At 47.4% G+C, this 26481-nt stretch overlaps 2 protein-coding genes across 4 annotated transcripts; one reads left to right on the plus strand and one right to left on the minus strand.

Moving 5' to 3' along the window:
* The first annotated feature begins 34 nt into the window (after window positions 1-34).
* On the plus strand, window positions 35-9365 carry BAG1 (BAG cochaperone 1). Of its 3 annotated transcripts, none has more exons than XM_002819700.5 (7): window positions 35-606; window positions 1997-2125; window positions 3221-3303; window positions 5368-5481; window positions 7471-7578; window positions 8462-8524; window positions 9084-9365. In XM_002819700.5, exons 1-7 carry the CDS (start codon window positions 351-353, stop codon window positions 9171-9173), a joined length of 843 nt encoding a protein of 280 aa, XP_002819746.4. In that variant the 5' UTR covers window positions 35-350; the 3' UTR covers window positions 9174-9365. The 3 variants fall into 3 exon arrangements, with proteins under 3 accessions (XP_002819746.4, XP_024107740.3, XP_024107741.3); XM_024251972.3 differs by having other exon boundaries at window positions 89-624; XM_024251973.3 differs by having other exon boundaries at window positions 98-1590.
* Window positions 9366-15799: 6434 nt separating this feature from the next.
* SPINK4 (serine peptidase inhibitor Kazal type 4) lies at window positions 15800-24020 on the minus strand. Its single transcript, XM_024251974.3, has 4 exons — window positions 23960-24020; window positions 19082-19122; window positions 17560-17672; window positions 15800-15845 (listed from the first exon to the last, which is right to left on the minus strand). The coding sequence occupies exons 1-4, from the start codon at window positions 24018-24020 to the stop codon at window positions 15800-15802; spliced, it is 261 nt and encodes an 86-aa protein (XP_024107742.3).
* Window positions 24021-26481: the final 2461 nt, after the last annotated feature.

Below are 26481 nucleotides of genomic sequence, written 5' to 3' on the forward strand. Positions count from 1 at the left end.
GGTGGGGCCTGGAGGCAACTAAAGCGGCATAGGGCGAGGGCGGGGCCGGCAGGCTGGGGCGGGGCTGGGAAGTAGTCGGGCGGGGTTGTGAGACGCCGCGCTCAGCTACCATCGCTGGGCGGTCAACAACTGCGGGCCTGGCTAAGCGCGGCGGGGCGCGGAGACCGCGAGGCGACCGGGAGCGGCTGGGTTCCCGGCTGCGCGCCCTTCGGCCAGGCCGGGAGCCGCGCCAGTCGGAGTCCCCGGCCCAGCGTGGCCCGCCTCCCTCTCGGCGTCCACCTGGCCGGGGTACTGCCAGCGGGCATGACCGACCCACCAGGGGCGCCGCCGCCGGCGCTCGCAGGCCGCGGATGAAGAAGAAAACCCGGCGCCGCTCGACCCGGAGCGAGGAATTGACCCGGAGCGAGGAATTGACCCGGAGCGAGGAGTTGACCCTGAGTGAGGAAGCGACCTGGAGTGAAGAGGCAACCCAGAGTGAGGAGGCGACCCAGGGCGAAGAGATGAATCGGAGCCAGGAGGTGACCCGGGACGAGGAGGCGACCCGGAGCGAGGAGGTGACCAGGAAGGAAATGGCGGCAGCTGGGCTCACCGTGACTATCACCCACAGTGAGTGTCGGGCGCCAGGTGGGCTCCGTGCTGGTCCCGAAATCCCGGCGGGGTCTGTGGGTTAGTCACGTGTCCTCCAGAAGCGTGTGACCTTGCGCTTGTCCTGGCGTCCGGAAGCGTGGGGTTCTTGGTTGTGCCCGTGGAACTGTCTTTTGTCCCGGGCTTGTGTCTGTACACTTTTCCATGTGGCCGGTGTATTTTGTCTCTGGCGATTTGTGCGATCCTGGGTATTTGAGCTTCTCCGTGCGTTACGTCGTGGGCCTGGTTGTGTTTGTGTGCCCGCGCAGTTATTGTGCCCTTTGTGTCAGGCATATATTTGGCCATGTGGTCTACGACTGCTTCGTGTGTGATAAGTCAGAACTTCGTGCATGCCGGGGTGCTCCTCATCTGCTGAGTGCCTTCTCCGTGTGCGCCGCTTGAGTTGGCCGTGGATCCAAGCGTTGTACTCTGGGCACCCTTTGGGTCTGCCTACTGTTGGAGTTGACACACAACCAAATGAAGTCAGTACACCGGAGAGCTGAGTCCATGAGGTTTCTCTAGAACCAGCTAGGGGAGGCCCAAGGGTCTGGGAATCTGGAGACCCGGATTCTAGATCCTGCGGTTTTGCGTGACCTTGAGATGGACGGCTTCTAAGAATCCGGTTTCTCTTCTGTGAAGTAGATTTGGTAACCCTGGCTCCCGCTGGCCTCACGGAGCTGTTGGGGGAACCAAACATTGGTGTAATGTACTGGACACAGGCTCCCTCCTTACTGTCCACATCCCTGGAAAAGAATTGGCGTCTCTTCTTCAGAAAGAAAGGCTCTGCTGTTCGTATTCATTTGTCTGTTTACTTAGCACCAATCATGGATGCACTCAAGTGTGTTCGGTGGGAGAGACTTGGAGGAAAACAGTCACTTGCCCATTACAGCAAGCGAGACGAGACCAATACAATACAGGGTACAGTGCAGTCAGGCCACAGGAAGCAGATGGCTTGTGATGAAAAAGGTGGGCTTGGGAATCAGCTAGATCTGATGTCAAGTTCTGATTCCAACAGTTGGGTCTCCATAGGCAGGCCTTAACTTGCCTGAAGTCACAGTTTGTTCATCTGTGAAATAAGAAGTAATAGGTAGATCTACTTCGTGGGGTTTATCTGAGGATTAAATTAGATTATGCATGAAATGCTTAAAATGTTAGCTGATATCATTCATATTGTTAGTTATTATAATAGAGGAAACAGAGATACTTGAGGAGGTCACCAGAGGAAAGCTGGGTGGCATGGGGGCAGACTCTGTGGATTAGGTGGCATATGAGCTGGGCCTTGAAGGCTGGGTAAATAAATGTGATAAAGTGTCATCCTATATTGGTTTATGTGAAAGAATCATATTCGTGAAATGCTTTTTTTTCTCCCCAGGCAATGAGAAGCACGACCTTCATGTTACCCCGAAGCAGGGCAGCAGTGAACCAGTTGTCCAAGACCTGGCCCAGGTTGTTGAAGAGGTCATAGGGGTTCCACAGTCTTTTCAGAAACTCATATTTAAGGGTAGGCATTTCTTTTTTTTTCTTTTTTTTTTTTTTTGAGACAGAGTTTCACTCTTGTCGCCCAGGCTGGAAATGGCACGATCTAGGCTCACTGCAACCTCCGCCTCCCGGATTCAAGTGATTCTCCTGCCACAGCCTCTCAAGTAGCTGGGATTACAGGTGCCCACCACCATGCCCAGCTAATTTTTGTATTTTTAGTAGGGACGGGGTTTCACCATGTTGACCAGGCTGGTCTCGAACTCCTGATCTCAGGTGATCCACCCGCCTCGGCCTCCCAAAGTGCTGGGATTACAGGTGTGAGCCACTGCACCTGGCCAAGGGTAAGCATTTCTTTTCCAGCTTTTCCTTATGGCCAAAGGACAGTTTTAAAACTGCTGAACTTTTCCTAATAGTCACTCTGTTTTCAAACTGGGACAATTTTTATTTATTTGTTTATTCATTCAGTTCTTCAACAGATATTTATTGAGGACCTGCTAGGTATTGGACACTTTCAAACACCTGGATAGGTGTCAGATTTGAAGTCTTATGATGGCAGAAATCTCACCATTTTTGATGAAGCTCATGGGCAGTCTTCCCTGGCTAGGTTAGATCATCTTCCCATTATATGTCACCATGGTACTCCCTGCTATTGAAATTCATGTTTCAAAATAGAGGAATGCATGAAAAAGAAAATGTTCCCCTGGATAAAACCCCTCATAATAACACTGTGTCATCAGCATTCATTGTGGTATTGAGGTTTCCTGCAAAAAATGAGCTTTAATGGCTACTGTAGACCTTAATGCCTACTGAAGACTTTAAAGTCTTCTGTAGTGTGGTTCATTGGTCCCTGATTCCTGAATATTTGGCTCTTTCCAGTTTCTCACTATTATGAAAAGGTTGCACTGAATATTATTGTATAGTAGTTACTGTGGAATCACATGTCCAGTTATTTGTTTAGGATAAATATCTAGAAATGAAATTACTGGGTCATGACACCCTCTAAAAAGATACCAATTCTCATTAGTGAACACACTTGTCTATTTCCTGTATCCTGCTGAAATTTATTTTCAGTGTTGTACAATTATTACAACTTGGCCTACCTTTCTCCTCTTTTTAGGAAAATCTCTGAAGGAAATGGAAACACCGTTGTCAGCACTTGGAATACAAGATGGTTGCCGGGTCATGTTAATTGGGAAAAAGGTAAATTGCTTTTTCCATCAGAAATCCTCAGAATCAAATGACTGAAGTCTTTTATACATGTTTCTGTTCAGAAAACCAAACTAGGGACCCAGATTCTGCATTGATAAAACACCTCTCTAAACAAATACAATCTTTATTTGTTTTATAGGATTACCAATTTTGTTGTTCTCATACCCTCCTGCTCCTGTTGGTTAGAACTTTTGCTCTAGGAATTAGGAGCGGTTGTGCTGCCTTAATAATTGTTTTTTGTTTTGGTGCTGGAATCTTGGTCTGGTTAAAATGGTGCCTGGGACAGGTCTCATTCACTTGGACTAGAATTTGCAAGAGTCTTTTGTTAAAATAAACTTGTAGATATTAAGAATAATCACTCTGTTCCAGTTCAGGAGCCTCTCTCCCTTTAACCAACCTTTTAACTAAAATCTCCCACAAGGGAAAACCGTCAACTGGAAAGAAAGGTTCAGACTAAAGAACTGAGGGGAAAAAAAGACAGATGAGGTCAGCAACCCTTAAGGTGATGAGAGAGGGCTGTGGCCAGCCCTGCATTGTGACACAGCGGAATTATGAGCATATGAAGTTCGCTTATTGTGAGTGAGGTGCCTGAGTAGAGAGAGGGCAGATAAACAAAGTGAAGGCAAAAAAAATCTAATCCAGACTTGGAACTGCCAGGAGACTGGAACTCAGGACTTAGCTACAAAGAGAAATGAATAATTTGGGATAGCATAACTAAGCAGAAAGCTGCTAGACCTATCTATCAATTGTTTACCTGAGAGAAGAGGGAAATATTCTAAATTTCTTGCTTCAGGGTCAGGGAGAATGGTGATGGGCAACAGGCAGAACCAAAGAGTCAAGTTTGAAGAAACTATAGGACTTTTACTTGGAGCTGACACAGAGCGTATGGAGCGAAGTGTGAACTCAAGGAAGGCACCATGGCACATGCCTATTGTCCCAGCAAGTCGGGAGTCTGAGACAGGAGGATCACTTGAGTCCAGGGCTTTGAGGCTGCAGTGAGTTATGATCATGCCTGTAAACAGCCACTGCACTCCAACCTGGGCACCATAGTGAGACCCTATCTCAAAAAAAAAAAAAGTCTGAACTGAAGTCTAATCTACCTCTTTTGGACTGTGCGATCTCATGTTACTTTATTACATTAAGCCTCAGTTTCATCATGTGTAAAACAGCAGTACTTCCCTGATGGAGTTGTGGTAAGGCTTAAAAAATAGGTAAGGTGCTTAGGATAGTGTGTGGCATGTAGGAAGTGTGCAATAAAAGTATTCATTGTTGTTAACCAGCATCACATTAAACAGGAGAGCTCAATTGGAGGCTGCCATTTAGGAATTCCATTTAAAGGAATGGTAGAATTCCACCTGTCTTGCCATTCTGGACTCCTCACAAGTGTTTACTGAAATGTGATTACCCTCCAGGCTTCAGTCTTGGTTGTTGATCAGTCTAGGGCTGAGACTGAATCTGGCACTTGGATTGTCTCCATTCTCTGCACCCAAGCTGTCAGGGCCCTCACCAGAATGTTTACCTAACACCTTCTCTCTAGTCTGGAGTCTTTGTAGATGGAAAACTTGATGTATAACCCTTTGACTTGATTTCCAAGAACTAACAGAGTTAAAACCGTTATTTCTAGGTGAGTGGTTTCATGCAGTTGTGGTCAGGTATTTTTCCTCACAGAGGCTACTGTTCTTGTTGATTGCTTTTTCTTTCTTCTTTTGTTTTTTTTTTTTTTTTTTGAGACAGTCTCGCTCTGTCACCCCGGCTGGAGTACAGGTGTACAATCTCAGCTCACTACAAACCTCCACCTCCCAGGTTCAAGCTATGTTCCTGCCTCAGCCTCCCGAGTAGCTGAGACTACAGGTGCATGCCAGCATGCCTGGCTAATTTTTTTGTTTTTTTAGTAGAGACAGTGTTTCACCATGTTGGCCAGGCTGGTCTTGAACTCCTGACCTCAAATGATCTGCCCACCTTGGCCTCCCAAAGTGCTGGGATTACAGGCGTGAGCCACCACGCCCAGCCTGTTCTTGCTGACTATTGGCTTTATTTTCTTCTTAAACATTTTAGAACAGTCCACAGGAAGAGGTTGAACTAAAGAAGTTGAAACATTTGGAGAAGTCTGTGGAGAAGATAGCTGACCAGCTGGAAGAGTTGAATAAAGAACTTACTGGAATCCAGCAGGTAACCCTCTTCATGGACCTTGACTTTCTGCCTTCTATCAGAGCTTCATGGATATAGCTTGTGGTTATGGGGACAGGTTCTGCAGTCAGACTCCCTGGGTTCAGATCCTGGGTTCACCCTTTCTCTTACTGTGAACAAGTTTATCTTTGTCTCAAGTTCCTCATCTGTAAAAAGAGAATAATGGTGACATTTCCCTATTAGGATTGTTGGGAGGATTAAATAATGTAGATTCAGCTTGACACATACTAAGTGCTTTATAAGCATTTATTGTCATAGTTATCGTCAAACCGCAGCCAGCATCCATTTATGCTCACAGGAGACCACCTGCCATGCTAGTATCATGTATTGTCTGAAATAGAACAAGTAGCTTCTCTCTGGGCTGTTGTAATGTGTTTGGCAAGGCAAATAACATTTTGTTGGTTCATAGAAGGTCCAAGTTGAGCATGATAGTGGGGTTGGGAGCGTCATCCTGTTCAATTCCTTATATTAAAGATGGGGTACTAAAACCCAGTAAGGATTAAGACTAGCTCAAGACCACTTATTTATTTTTCCCTCTCATTTTATAACATTAATTGGGGTGTGTTTGTGTTTTGGCTTTTTTTTTTTTTGAGATGGAGTCTCACTCTGTCGCCCAGGCTGGAGTGCAGTGGTGCGATATCAGCGACTCCCTGCAGCCTCTGCCTGCCAGGTTCAAGTGATTCTCCTGCCTCAGCCTCCCGAGTAGCTGGGATTACAGGTGCCGCCTGCCACATCTGTCTGATTTTTTTGTATTTTTAATACAGATGGGGTTTCACCATGTTGGCCAGCCTGGTCTCAAACTCCTGACCTCAAGTGATCTGCCCGCCTCGGCCTCCCAGAGTGTTGGGATTATAGGCGTGAGCCACCGCGCCCGGCCGATGTTTGTGTTTTAATTACAGAATACATGCTGACTGTACAAAAGTTTTAAGTACATGTATAGGCACTAATATGGAAAATAAAAATTACCCATGAGGCCCCAACTCAGAGATGACCATTACCAAAGCCTGAAATATATTTTTCATCTTAAAAAAATTTGATATAATGTTATTTACACTTTATAAACTATTCTTTTATTGGATAAAAAATTAAACATTTTCCTATGATGGTATTTTTCAAAGCTTGCATGCATTTCATCTCGTATAAATGTATTATTTACCTAGCCAACTCTGTATTGTTCATTTAATATTATTTTTACCATTATGTGTAATGCTTATTTGACTATCCTTGGACATGAATCTTTTTTGACCATTCCTGGTTTTTTTGGTAGAATAAATTCTTTGAGTTGGAATTGCTGGGTGATGTTTAAAGCTCTTGCTACATGTTGTGAAATCTGTATCTGTAGCTTGTGGCTGTGATAAACATCCTCAGAGATCCCTGCTATCCAACTCTTGTCACCAGCTAACTGGTCATTAGGCCAAGCTGTGTAAGTGAACCATTAGACAATTTGATAAAAATAAGCACTGCTGCCATTAGCATGTGTCTGTGCCACAAGTTAGTGACACATGTACATATATTCCCTTTACCTCACAGTAACCCTCTAGGGTGTGGGTATCATAATCTTCATTTTTAAAATGAGGGTACTTAGGCATGAATAGGCTAAGTAATTTGCTCAAGATCACAAGTTAGTAAATGGCAGTCAGTTTTCAGGTGTAGGCTTTGAAGACTCTAAACCTGTGCTTTTAACATCTGCCTCTTCTTGTGACTGGGGGCTTCACTGGAGTCAAGCCTCAGGAGGCATTTGCAGCCACAGTGGGTCATGCGAGGTAGAGCAGATTGCAACCTGATAGAATTCTTGGACTGGCCCACGGCCAGCCTTTTTAATTTTTCCAAGAGTTAAAGTTGTGGATCTGAGATGTGGCCTGGCCTGCCAGGGCTATGGTGGGCTCTGTGTGATTGCTTCATTAGTATTGTGGCATGGAGTCTTCCATCAGCCTCAAAGAACCCTTGCAATAATGCATTATTTCCCCGCAGGGTTTTCTGCCCAAGAATTTGCAAGCTGAAGCTCTCTGCAAACTTGATAGGAGAGTAAAAGCCACAATAGAGCAGTTTATGAAGATCTTGGAGGAGATTGACACACTGGTAAGTAAATATTCAGCTGAGAAGAACTAGTTTCCTTTGACTTTATTTCAGTCACATTCACTCTTTCAGTAATGTACTCTCCTATTGCCTGAGCAAACCCATCACTTGAGAATATTAAGCATCTACTATTGTGTGCCAGTCACGTTGCTAGGTCCTGGGTGAATGCATGATGATAAGACAGTTCCTGCTTTCTAGGCACTCACAGCCCTCCAGCATAGGACTTTTATCATTTATACTTATGTTTGCCAGTAGCATCTGTAATCATCATGAAGCTGGGACCCAAGGAGTCCACGATCTCATGGTCAAGGAAACAGAGGATTTAACTTTCTCTGATGAGTATGTGACTGATAATTCTGCAGGGCTCATTACTTGTAGAGGATTCAGCCAGACCCAGGTCTTGTGAGCCCGTTGAAAATCATTAACTCAGGGGTTCTCTTTTGCAGATGATAGTAATGATATCTCTAGCCTGATGCTTGATTCTTGAAGGTGAACTGCACTGTGTGCTTCTGTTGGCCAGGGTGGGTGTAAAGAAGCAGCAGCAGGCACTTTTCCTGTCACAATGAGCCCATGGTGTGGCCAGGGCAGAGTATCCATACATAGGAAACAATAGAAGAACAAAGTCTGTGTTACAGATCAGTTCCTATGGCCCAGACATTGAGAACACAGGGAGCTTTTATAGGGACAAGAGCCATGGAAAGGCCATACAGGATACAGACCCAGGGAAAGGGTTCCTGAAAATGGACATCACATTTACATTGGTGACCCGTGACCTGTTTTGTGTACTGTGGGTGTTTCTTACGTGCTCTCATGTCATTTTCACTGAGGATTATTTGTTACATGTTTACTATTTACTAACTTGTATTATCAACTTACTCTTCCATAGATCCTGCCAGAAAATTTCAAAGACAGTAGATTGAAAAGGAAAGGCTTGGTAAAAAAGGTTCAGGTGAGTTGTGTAATAGTGCATGACAAGGCGTAATATGTTAATGTGTAGGCATGTGTGTTTATCTGTTCAAAATCAGGTAGTGTAGGAGCATGGTGTGTGGTATGGGCTTGTTTTGGTTATATTTATTTATCAGCAGGAACCCCAAACGTCAGAGAAGAGCCCCCATGTCCCTGTAATTATATTTGAATTTAAACTATTTAGGGAGGGAACTCACTGGAGAGCAGATAGAGCTGACACATTACGCAATTCCAGGAGGCAGTATTCATGCATACAGTGCTTCCTGCGATTGTGCAGTTGCTGTGCAGTGGCCCTGAGGCAAAGCTCCCTGCCTTTACCACCTTTTAGGGGATTGCTGGCCTAGAGCATGGTCAGAATGCTGGTCTTATGCTCCCTCCCTCCCCTTACCTTGGAACCCAGGCCAGTGGCCCATCTGCATTCATGCAGAGTCTGTTTTGAGTCTCAGCCATGTGTTCCCCAGAATGGGTAAGCAAGGAACCTTGTGTGGGCAGTGGTTGGCTATCCCTGGATGGGCCCTTACTGCCCCGTGTGTATTTTCTAGGCATTCCTAGCCGAGTGTGACACAGTGGAGCAGAACATCTGCCAGGAGACCGAGCGGCTGCAGTCTACAAACTTTGCCCTGGCCGAGTGAGGTGCAGCAGAAAAAGGCTGTGCTGCCCTGAAGAATGGCGCCACCAGCTCTGCCGTCTCTGGAGCGGAATTTACCTGATTTCTTCAGGGCTGCTGGGGGCAACTGGCCATTTGCCAATTTTCCTACTCTCACACCGGTTCTCAATGGAAAATAGTGTCTTTGTGATTTTGAGTAAAGCTCCTGTCTGTTTTCTCCTTCTGTCCCTGTGGTTGTACCATCCAGCAATCCACCTTTTCTGGAGAGGGCCATCTGCCCAAATTTCCCCAGCTGTTTGGACCTCTGGGTGCTTGCTTTGGGCTGGTGAGAGCTCTAATTCGCCTTGGGCCAGTTTCAGGTTTATAGGCCCCATCAGTCTTCAGATACATGAGGGCTTCTTTGCTCTTGTGATCATGCAGTCCCATAGCTGTAAAACCAGAATCACCAGGAGGTTGCACCTACTCAGGAATATTGGGAATGGCCTAGAACAAGGTGTTTGGCACTTAAGTAGAGCACATATCCCTCATCGTGACCTAATTCCAGAATATCTGGCTGGGTTGTTGGTTTCTAGACTTTGTCCTCACCTCCCAGTGACCCTGACTAGCCACAGGCCATGAGATACCAGGGGGCCGTTCCTTGGATGGAGCCTGTGGTTGATGCAAGGCTTCCTCATCCCCAAGCAAGTCTTCAGAAGGTTAGAACCCAGTGTTGACTGAGTCTGTACTTGAAACCAGGCCAGAGCCATGGATTAGGACGGGCAAAGAGAAGGCACCAGAATGAGTAAAGCAGGCAGGTGGTGAAGCCAGCCATAAACTTCTCAGGAGTGACATGTGCTTCCTTCAAAGGCATTTTTTTAACCATATCCTTCTGAGTTCTGTATTTCCTTCATGGCTGTTCTATCCATTTTGTGCACTGTCCCCCACCCCCACCCCATCATTGTTTTTAAAAAATTAAGGCCTGGTGCAGCAGCTCATGCCTATAATCCCAGCACTTTGGGAGGCTGAGGCGGGCGGATCACTTGAGGCCAGGAGTTTGAAACCAGCCCAGGCAACATAGCAAAACCCCATTCTGTTTAAAAAAAAAAAAAAAAAAATTAGCTTGGCGTAGTGGCATGTGCCTATAATCCCAGCTACTGGGGAGGCTGAGGCACGAGAATCATTTGAACCTGGGAGGTAGAGGTTGCTGTGAGCCGAGATTGCGCCCCTGCGCTCCAGCCTAGGTCACAGAGTGAGACTCCATCTCAAAAAAGAAAAAAAAAAAATTGAGTCAGGTGCAGTAGCTCCTTCCTGTAGTCCCAGCTACTTGGAAGGCTGAGGCTAGAGGATCACTTGAGCCCAGGAGTTTGAGTCTAGTCTGGGCAACATAGCAAGACCCCATCTCTAAAAATTTAAGTAAGTAAAAGTAAATAAATAAAAAGAAAAAAAAACACTATTTATGTGCTCATCATCAAGTAGAAGAGTGGTTTGCTTTTTTTTTTTTTTTTTTGATTAATGAAATCATTTTGTGGCTCTAGTCATAATTTATGCTTAATAACATTGATAGCCCTTTGTGCTAGAACTCTACCTAAAGACCCACATCATTTGGCAGAGAGAGAGTCGTTGAAGTCCCAGGAATTCAGGACTGGGTGGGTTAAGACCTCAGACAAGGTAGTAGAGGTAGACTTGTGGACAAGGCTCGGGTCCCAGCCCACCGCACCCCAACTTTAATCAGAGTGGTTCACTATTGATCTATTTTTGTGTGATAGCTGTGTGGCGTGGGCCACTACATTTAATGAGAAGTTACTGTGCACCAAACTGCCAAACACTGTTCTAAATTATTCATATATATTAGTCATTTAATTCTTACATAACTTGAGAAGTAGACAGATATCCTTATTTTAGAGATGAGGAAACCGAGAGAACTTAGGTCATTAGCACAAGGTTGTAGAGTAAGCGGCAAAGCCAAGACACAAAGCTGGGCAGTTTGGTTTCACAGCCAGTGCTTTCCATCTCTACTGTACTGCCTCTCAACCAACACAGGGTTGCACAGGCCCATTCTCTGATTTTTTTCCTCTCTTCCTCTGCCTCTCCCTCTAGCTCCCACTTCCTCTCTGCTCTAGTTCATTTTCTGTAGAGCAGCCTGAGTGATCATAAAGTACAAATCTTGCCATGTCAGTCCCCTGCTTAGAACCCTCCAACGGCTCACTTTCTCTTACTATAAAGGCAAAAGTCTTTACCCCATGCCTTCTCCCATCTCATCTCAAGCCCCTCATTTAATGCTGTCTGCTGTCAGCCCCTCTTCTTTCAGGTCCTCAGATGCATTGCACCCTCTCCTGCCTGGGGGTCTTTGCTCCTGCTACTACCTCTGCTTGAACAGCTCCTCACCTTCCTTCCTCCAACCCTACCCTTGTATAGGTGACTTTTGTTCATCCTTCAGAATTCAACTCACATGTCTCTTCCATGGAGAACCCTCACCTACTGTCTTGAGACCCTGTCCGGCCCCCAGGTGGGATCCTCTCTCGGCTTCCCATACATTTCTTTCACAGCATTTACATAGTCCATGATAGTTGTGGGATTATTTGGTTAATCTTTGCCTTTAACACCAGGGTTCCTTGGGTGAAGGAGCTTCTTTATCTTGGTAACAGCATTATTTCAAGCATATTGTCTTGTATATAGTAAGACCTCAATAAATATTTGGAGAACGAATGAATGTTGAATGCACACATCAATAGTGAAAGTTCTATAGCTGCATTTGGCCTCAGAATCTCCGTCAGCATTGGAATTTACAGCTTTAACAGCCTTTATTGTCTTAAGGGTTGAGAAAATAGGCCCTAAGGCATGGACTGCTGGGCAGATGTGATAGGTGATTGCACAGGCCCCACCCACGCAGATCTGCTCATCCAAGGGGTTTCTGCCTGTGAAACTCTTCTCCCGTGAGAAGGCGAGAGAGCACCCCTTCTTCTCCCGTGAGAAGGGGAGAGAGCACCCCTTCTTCTCCCGTGAGAAGGGGAGAGAGCACCCCTTCTCCCGTGAGAAGGGGAGAGAGCACCCCTTCTTCTCCCGTGAGAAGGGGAGAGAGCACCCCTTCTTCTCCCGTGAGAAGGGGAGAGAGCACCCCTTCTTCTCCCGTGAGAAGGGGAGAGAGCACCCCTTCTTCTCCCGTGAGAAGGGGAGAGAGCACCCCTTCTTCTCCCGTGAGAAGGGGAGAGAGCACCCTTCTCAGGTGGCCACTTGCCTGGGACATGGTAAGTCTTACCACAGGGAGAACAGATGGGAATGTGTGCTCCCACAAACGAATTCTTCAGCCTCAGGGCTGGAAGGATTCTCCCACATTGTTTTTTGTTTGTTTGTTTTTTGTTTTTGTTTTTTTTTTTTTTTTGAGATGGGTTGTTGCTCTCTTGCCCAGGCTAGAGTGCAGTGGCTTGATCTCTGCTCACTGCAACCTCCGCCTCCTGGGCTCAAGTGATCCTCTCACCTCAGCCTCCCGAGTACCTGGGACCACAGGTGCGTGCCACCATGCCCGGCTAATTTTTTGTGTTTTTGGTAGAGACAGGGTCTTGCCATGTTGGCCAGGCTGGTCTTGAACTCCTGAGCTTAAGCAATCTGTCTGTCTTGGCCTCCCAAAGTGACTGGATTACAGGCGTGGGCCACCGTGCCCGGCCTCGACATTGTCTATTTAGTTAATGGTTTCTACTTATCCTTCAAGGCACAACTTAAAGGTTACCTCTTCTGAGACTCCTTCATATAGTAGTCAGGACCTTTGTCGAAAGTACCAGAAGCCAAGCCGGCACAGTGGCTCACGCCTGTAATTCCAGCACCTTGGGAGGCTGAGGCAGGTGGATCACCTGAGGTTGAGAGTTCAAGACCAGCCTGACCAACATGGAGAAATCCCGTCTCTACTAAAAATACAAAATTAGCCAGGCATAGTGGCGCATGCCTGTAATCCCAACTACTCAGGAGGCTGAGGCAGGAGAATCGCTTGAACCTGGGAGGCGGAGGTTGCGGTGAGCTGAGATTGCGCCATTGCACTCCAGCCTGGGCAACAAGAGCAAAACTCCATCTCGAAAGAAAAGAAAAGAAAGAGAGAGAGAGAAAGAAAAGAAAGGAAAGAAAGAAAGGGAAAGAAAGAAAGGAAAGAAAGAAGGAAAGAAAGAAGAAAGAAGAAAGAGAAAGAACCAGAAGCCTAATTCCAAAGAGACTGGGCAAAATAGAAACTTTATGATCATGATATCAAGTTATCCCATGTAATTTTGGGAAGGTCAAAGGCAGCTGGGCTTCAGGAACTCAAACACTGCCTGTAATCACTCTGCCTCTGCATGCCTGCATCATCCTCTCATTCCTCCTTCTTCCACAAAGCAAGACATGTGACTGCTGACAACCCCTGTGTTGCTCATCCTACAACTTCAGTGCCAGAGGGGAACTGCCTCTGTTTGCTTGTTTCTAATTTGAAAGATCCTGCGGAAGAATCTTTTGGCTAATCAGCAATGGCCAGGGCAGCAGGGTCTCATGCCACACATAAGGTCTTTAAGGGCCAGCACTTAGGTTTTGGGGTAGTTCCCAGAGAGGGGGCCACAGAGTCCACATCTGTAAGTGGTAAATTAGGTATTCCTTCCAGGTGGTTCCGGGCACATTGTTCAGGCTTAATCTCTGATTCCTCAGATGATGAGTAGAAGCCTGGGAAGGAAGGGTCACTGATGAGATGCTTGGCTGGGCTATGCCACTTGGATATAAGAGGGGTGTCCCACTTAGGGCAGAAACTTTTAGATGTCACCAATATCCACTTTCTCCTCCTACAAAAAGTGAACTAATTTTTAGTTTAATGCATGGCCAACCAGATAGACTGTATTTCCCAGTCTTGCTGCTCTGAAGGCCATGAGACTACATTTTAGCTAATGCGGTTTATACAGAGTGTGTACATCTTATGGGAAATGTCTTCAGAGGCAAGTGGTGCGCCCTTTCTCTCTGTGGCCTAGAATGCAGATGTGATGGCTGTGGTTGGAGTAGCTGTCTTGGACCTGAGGTAGAAACTGTGATGCGGATGGCAGAGTAACAAAATAGAGGAGCATGGAGTTGTCATATTACGTAGGTCTATGTGTAGGAGAAATGAAGTTCTGTCTGTAAGTCACTGTTATTTTGGGTTTTCTGCCTCTCACAGCCAAACTTAATCCTACATCATTCATATGCAGGTATGAAACAGGTATGAATCAGTCCCAGTAGAAGGCCTTATTCATAGATGGCCTCCTAGGCCTGCCACCTGCAAATCTATCAGCAACAATTCCTGCTCAGTGTTCCCATTCCAGTGGTCCAAGAGAAAGTAGCTTCCTGCCTTCCTGTGCCCATTCTCTCAGACTTGTGTCTTCTACAGAGCATTTCCTGCCCTTTCTGCTCACTCTGCAGCAGGAATCAGAGTCTGTGTGAAACTGCTCTCACCTGCCCAGGCCTCTCTCCATACCCCTTTCTCCTGCCACCATTATCAAGAGGCTCTGCCTAGGGACTTTGGCCAAAAGAGGAGGTATTCAACATATACCACAGGAGGGGGTCTCTGTCTATGGTGACAATTCTGAACACTGGGTGTCCCTGTGGGACATTGTGTGAGTGCATGTGTGCAGGACGTGCCTGGGGCTGTGTCTAACGTCAGAATATCTGACAACCAGTCAGAGCAGATGTTGACCAAAAGAGCTGAGCAGCATCTGGAAATCATCCCGCAGTGCCAGGAATTAACCCCAGACCGTGGACGCCGAGAGACCCAGGTGTTTCCAGGGGACAATCTGGGTGGCTAGGGCATTGGGGGGCACTCAGAGGGCTTGGGGCATCACCTGTTTTCAATTGTGAAAAACCTAGTTCAATGTTACAACAAGCAGTTCAGCTGTACTGTGTACACTGCCTGAATATCAGCCATTGCTGTGCCGCGTGTCTGTGTGTACATGCCTTGGAGTGCTGGCACAACCCAGGAGGAAGCCATCGGGGGTACAGGATGACTCTCACAAAGCTTTTTTTTGTTTGTTTTTTGAGGCAGGGTTTCACTTTGTCACTCAGGCTGGAGTGCAGTGATGCGATCATGGGTCACTGCAGCCTCGACTTCCCAGGCTCGAGCAATCCCCACCACCTCAGCCACAGGTGCATGCCACCAAGCCTGGCTAATTAAAAAAAAAAAAATTGTAAAGACAGTCTTGCTATGTTGCCCAGGCTGGCCTGAAGCGATCCTGCCACCCTCAGCCTCCCAAAGTGCTGGGATTATAGGTATGAGCCACTGTTCCTGATTTCACAGAGGCTTTCTGAGGCTGGGCCGTGCACCCCAGCAGTGGCAGAGGATACAGACCTCACCTAGGTTCTTGGCCTGAATGATAGTCCAGGCTGGGGCAGACGGGAGTACTAGGCAGCATCCTGGGGTCAGGGACTGGCCACTCAGGCAGGCAGAAGATAACTGGGACCTCTGAGGGGACATGTGACAGGGTTGAGGAGCACCAGAGGGATGGAGAGAAGCTGGACATCAAATTCAGAGTAGAGGTGACAATGCAAGATCCACCTCCTATCCCCTCTGCAACCAGTGTCCTCAGAGACACTGACCACTTCACTTAGTTGAGCTGGATCTTTTATTTCATGTCGTATCCTCTCCATGCTCACCACTGTTCTCCAGCCTGACACTTCATGGCTTGAGGTGCTCCTGTGGGATCAGCATTTGCCATCTTTCATGATCTGGATGTCCTGTTTGGTTTTTCTAGGATCAAAGAAGACAGGCATGAGGCTACCTTCTCAGGAGCTGTAGTGTACCATTCAGGGACCTGGCATAGTCCATCCAGACATTCTGCTGAGCGTCACCCACAAATGCAGTGTATGGATACAGGGCAGATCCCAAGGGTCCATTGGCACATCCTTCTACAGCTTTTCCTTTTTTGCGCACCCTCCCCCTGGGGGATTTCAGCTTCCTGGGGTTTCAACCACCAGTGCATGCTGATGGCTGGCAAATCTGTCTCCAGCTCGGACCTATGTCCTGCCTGTTCGTGCAGTTGTCCATATCCAGTGGGATGTCCTAGGGGCTCAACTGTCCACAAACATCACTGCCCCCCACAGAACTGGTACAGACCTCCAAACCACCCATCTTGGCACATGGAACCACTGGCCACCCAAGCCCACAAATCAGAAACCAGTACGCTGCCTCCTTCCCCTCAGCCTTTACATCCAGTCACATACCAAGCCTGTCAATTCCACTCCCAATGTACCTCCTAACCATGAGTCTTTGATTAGCATGATCTTTCTCTAAGCTAGGACAACATCCTGATGTTCCTTATATTTCCTCAAATACAAACTTTCACATCTATCCAGAGCTTTGCAGCTTCCGAGGACTTTCTTCACTTCCATGGTCTCATTTAGTTCTCAGGATCATAGAAGATGGGTTTTATTGATGAAGAAACTAAGAGCCAATAGGTGGTCTGATGTAGGGAGGTCATGTTCTAGCCCTGCTCATCTCTCTGGACTCACTTCTTGCCTCTCCCTGATTCTCCCTTAAATTTTATACTCCAACATGTCCAACTTCTTATATTTCCTCAAATGTAAACTTTTCCTTGTAGACCTTTTCAAACTCATCTACTTGGAATTATCTTCCCTTGCTCCTTTTTCCTAGCTAATTTCTACTTATTTCTGTGTGCCCCACTGATCCCTTAGAATTATGTGCTGAAGGCCAGGCGCGGTGGCTCATGCCTGTAATCCTAGCACTTTGGGAGGCCGAGGTGGGCGGATCACTTGAGGTCGGGAGTTCGAGACCAGCCTGGCCGACATGGTGAAACCCCATGTCTACTAAAAATAAAAATAAAAATAAAATTAGCCAGGTGTGGTGGTGGGCGCCTGTAATCCCAGCTATTCGGGAGGCCGAGGCAGGAGAATACTTGAACCCAGGAGGCGGAGGTTGCAATGAGCCAAGATCATGCCACTGCACTCCAGCCTGGGTGACAGTGACAGTCTGTCTCAAAAAAAAAAAAAAAAAAAAAAAAAAAAAAAAAAAATTCTGTTCTGCAATTGGCTGACTATCAGCCTAGCTTCCCCCTTACACCAATTGTGTGTTCCAGGAGGCCAGTGATGCTGTCTAACTTAGGCTCTGTTCTAGCCCCAGTGCCTAGCACATAGTAAATGCTCAATAAATAATTGCTGGCTAGACAAATGAAAAAACAAATGAGGTCACCTAGTCAGTCAGGGCAGAACAAGGAAAATGGTTTCTGCCCCTACCCCCTACCCACCACCAGCTTCTAGATTTCTGCTTGGAACCATGTGCCTTCTTTGAGTTAATCTGGTGCTCATTCTATTAGGGGCATATGTTGGAGGACTCTTCTCAGGTCAAACATGTATGAAGGAAGAAGCAGGTCAAGTCTTGCTCCTTTCAGACTGTGCACCAGAGATGGGGCCCACCCAAGCAAGAAGGGGTTGTGGGGCAGACTTATATCCGGGCCAAGCAGAGCTGGCATTCATTCGTATATGTGAGCCCATCAGTGCCGCAGACCAGGTTGGACGTCTGGGAACAGGTTGGAGACTCTACCATGTGTTCACAGATGGGCTGTGGAAGAGAAGTGAGGGAGAGGACTCAGGGATTCAGAGGCAGTGGGGAGGGATACAGGGGTTCTGCTCGGAACCAGTGGGGCCCCAGTGAGGTATCAGAGTCAAGAAGGCCCCCAGTGTGGGTCCAGTGAAGATGAAACCAACCACTCAGGGCCCCTTGGTGTGTTTGCTTGTATGTGTGTGTGCATGACCACGTGTGTGCTTATGGCTGGATGTGTACATATGTGTACCTGTGTCTCTGGAGCCCCAGGTGTGCAGGCATTCAAGCGTATGCCTGTGTTTATGTCTATGTGTGTGGAGTGAGTTTGTGCCCTCAAACACCTGGGGACTTGTTCACACCCTCTTCAGAGGCACTAATCAGAACTTCTGCTGCTGGTCCCGTTGAAGACCCCAGGATACAGAACCACTCATCATTCCCAGGAGGCCCCTCTCTCCCTGGGGGCTCCTGAACTCTCCCGGGCCTGCATGATCTATCAGGCCCATGTCAGAAAGGCTGCAAAGGGTGGGAAGGCTGAAGAAATGAGGCAGAGCTTGGGGCTTAATCGAGGCTGTCTGAAAGGGTTTTAGGACAGGCCTGAGGTCAAGGTGAGAACTCAGTCAGGACTGGCATTAGCGCCTGAGACAGGGATAGGGTGAGAAATGTTGTGCGGTGCAACCGTGAAGGCCTGAACCCTAGAAACCTGAATTTTGCCACTGATTAGCTGTATAACCTAGTGGTGTTCCTCTCATATAGGGCTAATTGAAATAATGTATATAAAGTATTTGGCTCTTTGGCACTGAATAAGTGGGGCTGGATTCTGATGGACTGACGGGGACGATGCTGAGGCTGTGGATGGGAAGGTGGCTCCGAGCCTTCTCATTCCACTACATGAAGGGGCAATCTCAAGGGTCTCAAGGATGCCAGTACCACTGCCTTCTGGGTCACTGGGGGCATCAGACCAAGGGCCAAGTTGGAATCAGGATTCGGGGACAACTTGGTGTTTAGACAATCAGATGGAATGTGGTGGGGGGAGGCTGGCACACTCCACAGGTACTTTCAGTGTGCCAGGGTCCCCTCTTTGGCCTGAACTCCATGGCCTGCCTGTCTGCACTATACAGAGCAGAGAGCACACCCTGTCCTGCTAAGCCTGGGTGGGGAGATCTCACTGATGGAAGGGGCCTTGGACACCAGGTGGGGGACATCACAAGGGCTTTGAGGCCAATCTTGGGACTTGGGTGAGTGGGCTGGGCCTACTCAGCCTTGGGGGCTAATCTGGGGAATGTGCAGGCCAGGAGACCACCTTGGCCACCTTGGAGCCATTTAAAGTGTCTGAGCAGGATTGTGGAGAGGAATAACTGGTTTCTCAGCATGGATGAGAGGACTCCTCTCAGCAGACAGAAGGTGAGAACAGCACGCAGCTGCCTTACCATTCTTGAGAAAGGGAGCTTTCCTGCTGCCACTGGCACTTCTGAAATACAAAGATGCAAGAATTAGATGATGCCAGCTCTAGACCCCAGGTCTAGGGGTCTGAGGACTGCTTCTCCTTCAGGGAGCTTGGTCCAGCAACTACCCAACCTGGAATTCCTCAAGGAAAGCTGATGAGCCACCAGACAATGGGGCTGCCAGAAAGCTGATGTGAACTTGGGTTCCATAAACAGAGACAGAAATTCAAAAATTAGGAAGGTGACAGTCCAGCCTATTCCTTATTAGTTAGATCCCACTGGAATTGTTGTGTCTCATATAATAATTATAAAATAACAATTCAGCAGTTATTATGTGCCGGGCATTAAGAACACATGATTTTAACTCCTCTCCATCCCTCTCTTACTGCTGTGTAACAGAGGGAAGAAAGGAGATAGTAGTGGACGCTGTGTTCTGCCATCAAGAGCCCTCCTGCAAGTCTGAGGCACTCATTTCCCCAGCTGCCAGAAATATTGACCACTCACTTCAAGTCTCTTCCTAGGAATTACCCTCAGAGAATGAAGCTGCCTTGCCCAGGGCTGCATCCTCTACCCAGGAACAGCCCATATCCCATGTCGGGTTGATGTGGTTACAAAGGGCCTGATCCCCTTGCCCAAAGCTGCCTGTAGGATCATCTGAAGCCTCTGTCGCACTGCATGGAAGTCAACTTCCCTCATCCTTCATGGATGTTACTCCCATAAACCCTCCCCAGTAAATTGCATGTATAGCTCAGAATCTGTTTCCTGGGGCATAGGTCAGTTTAACGAACTACGAAAGAGGCTCAAAGAGGTGACGCAATGCAGTTTGTTAAGGCAGAGCTAGAATTTTCCCACACGTCTGTTGCAGTCCAGAGCCTGACTCTTTCTATATACACTGGTGTGCCCCTCAAGATCTGGCTGAACTGCTTATAAAGGACATGAGCAAACTGTGACGTGACTGATAAGCATGATGGGTGGATGAGGGAACTGGAGCTATGTCTAATGGCACAGGTGGAAGGAAGGGCGTTTATGTAAATTAGAGAAGGGCAGAATGCTCCCTGAAGTCTCTGAAGGGCTATCCTGGGGCTAAGGGAGAGATGGACTCTTTCCGACTTCACAGAGCAGAGCCCATCTCTGTGAGGAGGCTGCAGGGAAGCAGGTTTGGGTTCCATATGAATCAGAATTTTCTCTCAGTGGGAGCTATGCCACAGTGAAAGAGGCTTTCTCCAGAAGTAGTGAGTTTCCCATCACTGGAGGTGTGCAAGGCAATGTGGTTTTATATTTTCCTGGAGATGCTATTACAAGGTATTTCCACAGAGAGAGGGAAACAGAAACTTAGACTAAGTCACCCCGATATGCTGTTTAAGCCTGGCATTGGGGTATCAAAATGCAAACCTAGACCTGTCACTGAACTGCTTAAAACCCTTCCATGTCAAATTGCCCAAACTGAAAGTGATCCAAATGTCCTTCAACAGGAGAACGGATAAATAAATACAATGGGGCACTACTGAACAATTAAAACAAGCAACTGATACATGCAATAACATGGCTGAATCTCAAAAATAGTTTGCTGAGCATAAGAAACCAGACACAAAAGATTATATACCTTATGATTCCATTTATGTGAAATCCTAGAACAGGCCAACTAATCTATGATGGAAAAAAATCACATTGGGAGGCTGAGGCAGGAAGATCACTTGAAGCCAGGAGTTTGAGACCAGCCTGGGCAGCACAGCAAGACCCCATCTCTATAAAAAATTTAACAATGAGGGCAGGTTGCACACACCTGTAATCCCAGCACTTTGGGAGGCCGAGGCGGGTGGATCACCTGAAGTCAGGAGTTGGAGACCAGCCTGACTAACATGGTGAAACCCCATATCTACTAAAAATACAAAATTTGCTGGGCGTGGTGGTGCACACCTATAATCCCAGCTACTTAGGAGGCTGAGGCAGGAGAATCACTTGAACCCAGTAGGCAGAGATTGCAGTGAGCCAAGATTGTGCCATTGGACTCCAACCTGGGTGACAGAGCAAAACTCCGTCTCAAAAATAAATAAATAAATAAATAAATAAATATAAATTTAAAAAATTTTTCAAATTAGCTGAGTGTGGTGGCACGCACCTGTAGTCCCAGCTACTTGTGAGGCTGAGATAGGAGGATCATTTGAATCCAGGAGGTCGAAGCTGCAGTGAGCTATGATTGCACCAGCCTAGGCAACAGAGTGAGACTAAGTCTCTTAAAAAAAAAAAAAAGAGTCAGAGCACTGGGGTGAGGGCAGGGATTGACTGACATAGGGGAATTTCTGGGGCTATGGAAACGTTCTGTATTTATTTTTCTTCCCTAAGTCCTTGTCTCAAGAGGTCCTGTATCTTGATGGGGGTTTGCGTTACACCAGTGTATACATTGTCAAGACTCATTGATAAGATTCATCGAGTGATAAGATTTGTGTATTTCTTGATATTTAACTGTTAGGGAAAAGAAAAGCATTTAAAAATATAAAGCCCTTCCATGGTTCCCCGTCCTGATCACTAAGCCTCCATATGGACCTGAGCTGCTTAGTCTTATGTTTAGGGTACTGTGGGAGCTGACCCTAAACTTACTTCTTGGGCTGACTTCTTAGTACACCTCTCCATACCCCAGCTATTCCTCTCTGCTCACGGGTCCTAGATTGGGCCCTGCTTTGGCTCATGCCATGTCCCCTCCCTGAAATGTCCTCATCTCCGTTCTCCTCCCACTGAATCATACCCTCCTTTCAAGGCTTGATGCTGCCCCCCAGTGAAGCTGTCCTTGATGTCCCCCACAGTTTCCTGAGCAGATCTGGATGGAGGCTTCTTTCACACCACCACATACTGTCCCACTCACTGGGTCACCCCGCCTCCCTATGCACCTGAGCTCCTTGGGGTTCCTTTATGTCTGCCGTTGCGCAGCACTTGGTTCAATGTCCCACACTGTGGGTGTTCAGGAATACTAAAGTCCATTGGTGTAATCCCAGCACTTTGGGAAGCCTAGGCGGGCAAATCTTGGGGTTGGAAGTTCGAGACCAGCCTGGCCAACATGGTGAAACCCCGTCTCTACTAAAAATACAAAAATTAGTTGGGTGTGGTGGCGCATGCCTGTAATCCCGGCTACTCAGGAGGCTGAGGCAGGATAATTGCTTCAACCTAGGAGGCAGAGGTTGCAGTGAGCCAAGATCGTGCCACTGCACTCCAACCTGGGTGACAAAGTAAGACTCTGTCTTGAAAAAAAAAAATTTAAGTGTATTGGGAGGAGGGGGTGTTCAGAACTCTAAGATGTCAGAGTTTCTTTCTGGGGGATGTGGGGAAAAGTTACATTTACCCCCAGGCTGCCCTTGACCTTGACCCAAAGTGCCCCCTCCTCACTCAGCCCAGGCAGTAATCTGAAATGTGCAAAAAACAAAAACAAAAACAAACAAACAAAAACCAAACTTCTTCAGAGCAGGCTCTTCAGTGTTCCCAACTGCTCAAGGAGTAGGTAGGTGTAGGTGCCAGGCTGGGCGTAAGCAGGCTGGGCATAAGCAGGCTGCTCCTGAACAGGTCCTCAGACCCATTTCCCTTTCCCCCTGTGCCCAGGTCTGTTTCCAGCTGGGGAAATAGGTGTGAGACCGGCCATGAGGTCAGTGGCCCTGGGATCCTGCCAGGCGTTGCCTTATAACTTACGGCTTTTGTCCAGGCGGGTCCTAACTGGTCTCCCCGCTTCCCTGTTCAGTTTATTCTCAATGTACCGACCAGAGCAACCCTTGAAAGACATAAATCTCTGCTCAAAGCCTTCAGTGTCTCCCATTTTAGTCAGAGGAAAAGCCAAGTTCTTATGTTGGCCAACAAGGTCTTTCCTGGTACAGTTCCCAGTTGCCTCTCTCATCTCCTCTCCTATCACTCTGTACAACGTCCCCTCCTGCCCCACTGGTCTTACAGTACCTCAGTCACTCCAGGCATGCTCCTGCCTCAGGTCCTTTGCACCTGAGCTGTTCCCTCTGCCTGGAATCTTCTTCTCCCAGATATCCACATGGCTTAGTCCCTCACCTCCTTCAAGCTTTGCTCAAACATCGGACTCTCAGAGATACCTCCCCCGATTTGAAATTGCAACCCCCTTCCAGTGCCCATCACCTTGCCAAGTATTTTTTCCTTAACTTTTATCACCTTCTAACATACTGTTTAACGTACATTGCAACCATCTTGTTTATTGCCTTTCCCCTTTTCCTCTACCCCATTGGATTTATGCTCCATCAGGACCGTGCTTTTTCTGTTTGGGTCACTAATCTGTCTTAAGGACTCAGAACAGTGCCTGACATGGTAGCTGTGAGATTGCAGGGATGGCCCAGACCCTGAGGGGGCCCTGCCCCAAGTATATGTGTCCAGTCCTGGGAAAGGGCTCTGTTATGCTCACATGGCTGCCCAAGTCCCAAACCACAGCCTTTCAGAGAGATGGGGAGCTCAGAAGACCTCTGCCAGGTCTCTCTTAGCACCCACCACCCTGCAGCCAGCATACTTGTCAGTCTCTCCTGAGAGCTGGGACCCACCTGCTCCCTTCTGCCCCCACAGCCTCCAGCCCAATAGTTGCTCAGTGCAGCTTTGAACTGGAACAATCCCCTCCTTTACAGCTGGAGAAACTGAGGCCCCAAGAGGGTAGGGGACTTTGGCAATTCTGCGCCAGAGTCAGGATTTGAACCCAAGTTTCTTTTCTCCCAGCCCAGAACTTTCCCCACCACAGTGGAGGGTGCATATGCAGAATGAAGGTACATGGAAAAAGCTGAGGCCTCACAGGGTGCTCCAGGCCCTGCTTCTGCTCTCACCCCAAGCTCACCTACCAACACAAAGCCACAGAGAATCTGGGTTCTGCCCACTCACCCCTGTCCACAACAAGGAGGGCAGCCAAGGCCAGGGCGATTACCCACTGGCGGACGGCCATGCTGATCCTGGGATAGTGTAGCCTGAGCTGGCTGGGGCCTGGGCCTGGGGAAGGATGGGGGCCTATTTATAGTGCCGCTCCCCTAATCTTATCTTATCTAGGGCCAGATGGAGAGGCCAGAGTTAATCTCTGCACGCTGACATCCAGAAAGGGCTTGCTCTAGGTGCAGATGCTGAGCTTTTGATGAGATGGGGCTGTGGCCATGGGGCTGGCAGGTTTCCAGAATGACAAAAAGTTTAGACAACTTGCAAAGCTGACTCCAATCTGAGGGCTGGAGCAAGGAGAGGAAAGTTGAAGTAGAAAGAGAGAGAGTTCAAGGCAGAGAGAAAGGGAAAGAGATAAAGAGAGAAAGGAAAAAAGCAACTGGAAGATGACAGGAGGCAGAGAAGGGGGCTGGAGGCTGGATTCCTTTGCCAGTGCCTCCAGCAACCAACTCCGGGACCTCGGTAGAGGCACTTTTCTTAACTGGGCCTCAGATCACCCATGCATGAAGTGGAGATGAGAATTTTGGTTCTGCCTTTCTCCCAGGCTGCTGTGAGGATGGGGGCGGTGATAGCAGACGGGAAAACATTTTGCAGAATATGAAATGAGCTGTAAATGTAAGCAGAAATGATCGTTTTTACTTACTTTTATTTCACTTATTTTTTTGTACCACAAAGTGGGCACAACTAACAGGCAAAACAAAGGCAAAATAAAACATTAAAAGGAAGATGCCTTCTTGCTTTGCAGGTATTATGTGTTCATTTGCATTTTTTTTTTTTTTGAGACAGAGTCTCACACTGTTGCCCGGGCTGGTGTGCCTGGCACGATCTCGGCTGGCTGCAACCCCTGCCTCCTGGGTTCAAGCGATTCTCCTGCCTCAGCCTCCTGAGTAGCTAGGATTACAGGTGCCCGCCACCTGCCCGGCTAAGTTTTTGTATTTTTAGTAGAGACGGGGTTTCACTATGTTGGCCAGGCTGGTCTCGAACTCCTGACCTCATGATCCGCCTGCCTCGGCCTCCCAAAGTGCTGGGATTATAGGCATGAGTCACTGCACGCGGCCTCATCTGCATCTTCATAGGTTAAATAAAGACAAGATTCTTTTAAAGAAAAATCAGTATCTAAAACTCCCCCATACTTACATAGTATACATTAATAAGTAATTTGGATATTTGCTCTCAAAGAATTTCTGATTTATAAAATAAATTTTATTTACATACACGTTTCTCTAATTCATTTAGATCAGCGTTTTTCAGCTCTGTCTGCAGATTGGATTTCCCTGGGGGAGAATTTACAAATACAGATGCTGAGCTTCGCTCTGAAATATTTAAATCAGAGTGTGTGGTTTTTTGTTTTTTTTTTTTAAAGAAAAACTTTATTTCGAAAGATTTCAAGCCTACAGATAAGTTGCAAGAATATTCCAATGACAAGGCGAAGGATTCTTGTTTCAGGACAGCCCCAGCCAGGTGCGGTGGCTCATGCCTGTAATCCTAACACTTAGGAGGCTGAGGCAGGAGGATTGCTTGAGCCCAGAAATTAGAGACCAGCCTGGGCAATATAGCAAGACCCCAACTCTACAAAAAAATTTTTTTTGAAATTAAAAAAAGAACAGTCCCTTTGGGGACACCAGCCATCCAGTCACCTCTACAGACCCATAGAAGCCCCAGATCTGTGGCCAAGACCAGCTTGAGGCCCCCAGTGATCCTTGACTCAGCTTCAAGACCCTTCCGTTCCTCCTTGGGAAACTGCACGGTCCCAGGGATGCCTCTGAGGCAGGTGGCAGCTATCTTTCCATTGCTTAGGCAGGTAGAGAAAATATTTAATGATGACTTCCTGTCCTAAAGCAAAAATGCCATCATATAAAAGGGGAATTGGACTTTAAAGGTCATCTTGGGGCCAGGCACCATGGCTCACACCTGTAATCCCAGCACTTTGGGAGGAGACTGAGGCGGGTGCATCACTTGAGGTCAGGAGTTCGAGACCAGCCCTGGTCAACATGGTGAAACCCATCTGTACTAAAAATACAAAAAATTAGCCGGGTGTGGTGGTGCATACCTGTAATCCCAGCTACTCTGGAGGCTGAGACAGGAGAATTGCTTGAACCTGGGAGGTGGAGGGTGCAGTGAGCCAAGATCGTGCCACTGCATTCCAGCCTGGTGACAGAGCGAGAAACTGTCTCAATAAATAAATAAATAAATAAAAAAAAATAGGCTTGGTGTGGTGGCTAATGCCTGTAATCCTAGCACTTTGGGAGGCCAAGCTGCGTGGATCACCTGAGGTCAGGAGTTCGAGACCAGGCTGGCTGACATGGTGAAACCCCATCTCTACTAAAAATACACACACACACACACACACACACACACACACACACACAAATTAGCTGGGTGTGGTGGTGTGTGCCTGTAATTTCAGTTACTTGGGAGGCTGAGGGAGGAGAATTACTTGAACTAGGGAGGTGGAGATTGCAGTGAGCCAAGATTGC

This window comes from Pongo abelii, chromosome 13, assembly GCF_028885655.2.
Source record: "Pongo abelii isolate AG06213 chromosome 13, NHGRI_mPonAbe1-v2.0_pri, whole genome shotgun sequence".
Taxonomy (NCBI): Eukaryota; Metazoa; Chordata; class Mammalia; order Primates; family Hominidae; genus Pongo; species Pongo abelii.

Coding starts and splice junctions, on each gene's coding strand:
- BAG1 (XM_024251972.3), top strand. CDS start 351: ATGAAGAAGAAAACCCGGCGCCGCTCGACCCGGAGCGAGGAATTGACC. Junction 625..1,996: donor CAGTGAGTGTCGGGCGCCAG/GTGGGCTCCGTG, acceptor TTTTCTCCCCAG/GCAATGAGAAGCACGACCTT. Junction 3,304..5,367: donor TCATGTTAATTGGGAAAAAG/GTAAATTGCTTT, acceptor TAAACATTTTAG/AACAGTCCACAGGAAGAGGT.
- SPINK4 (XM_024251974.3), bottom strand. CDS start 24,020: ATGGCCGTCCGCCAGTGGGTAATCGCCCTGGCCTTGGCTGCCCTCCTT. Junction 19,123..23,959: donor CCTCCTTGTTGTGGACAGGG/GTGAGTGGGCAG, acceptor TTTGTATTTCAG/AAGTGCCAGTGGCAGCAGGA. Junction 15,846..17,559: donor CAGCTCTGCTTGGCCCGGAT/ATAAGTCTGCCC, acceptor CTTTGATCCTAG/AAAAACCAAACAGGACATCC.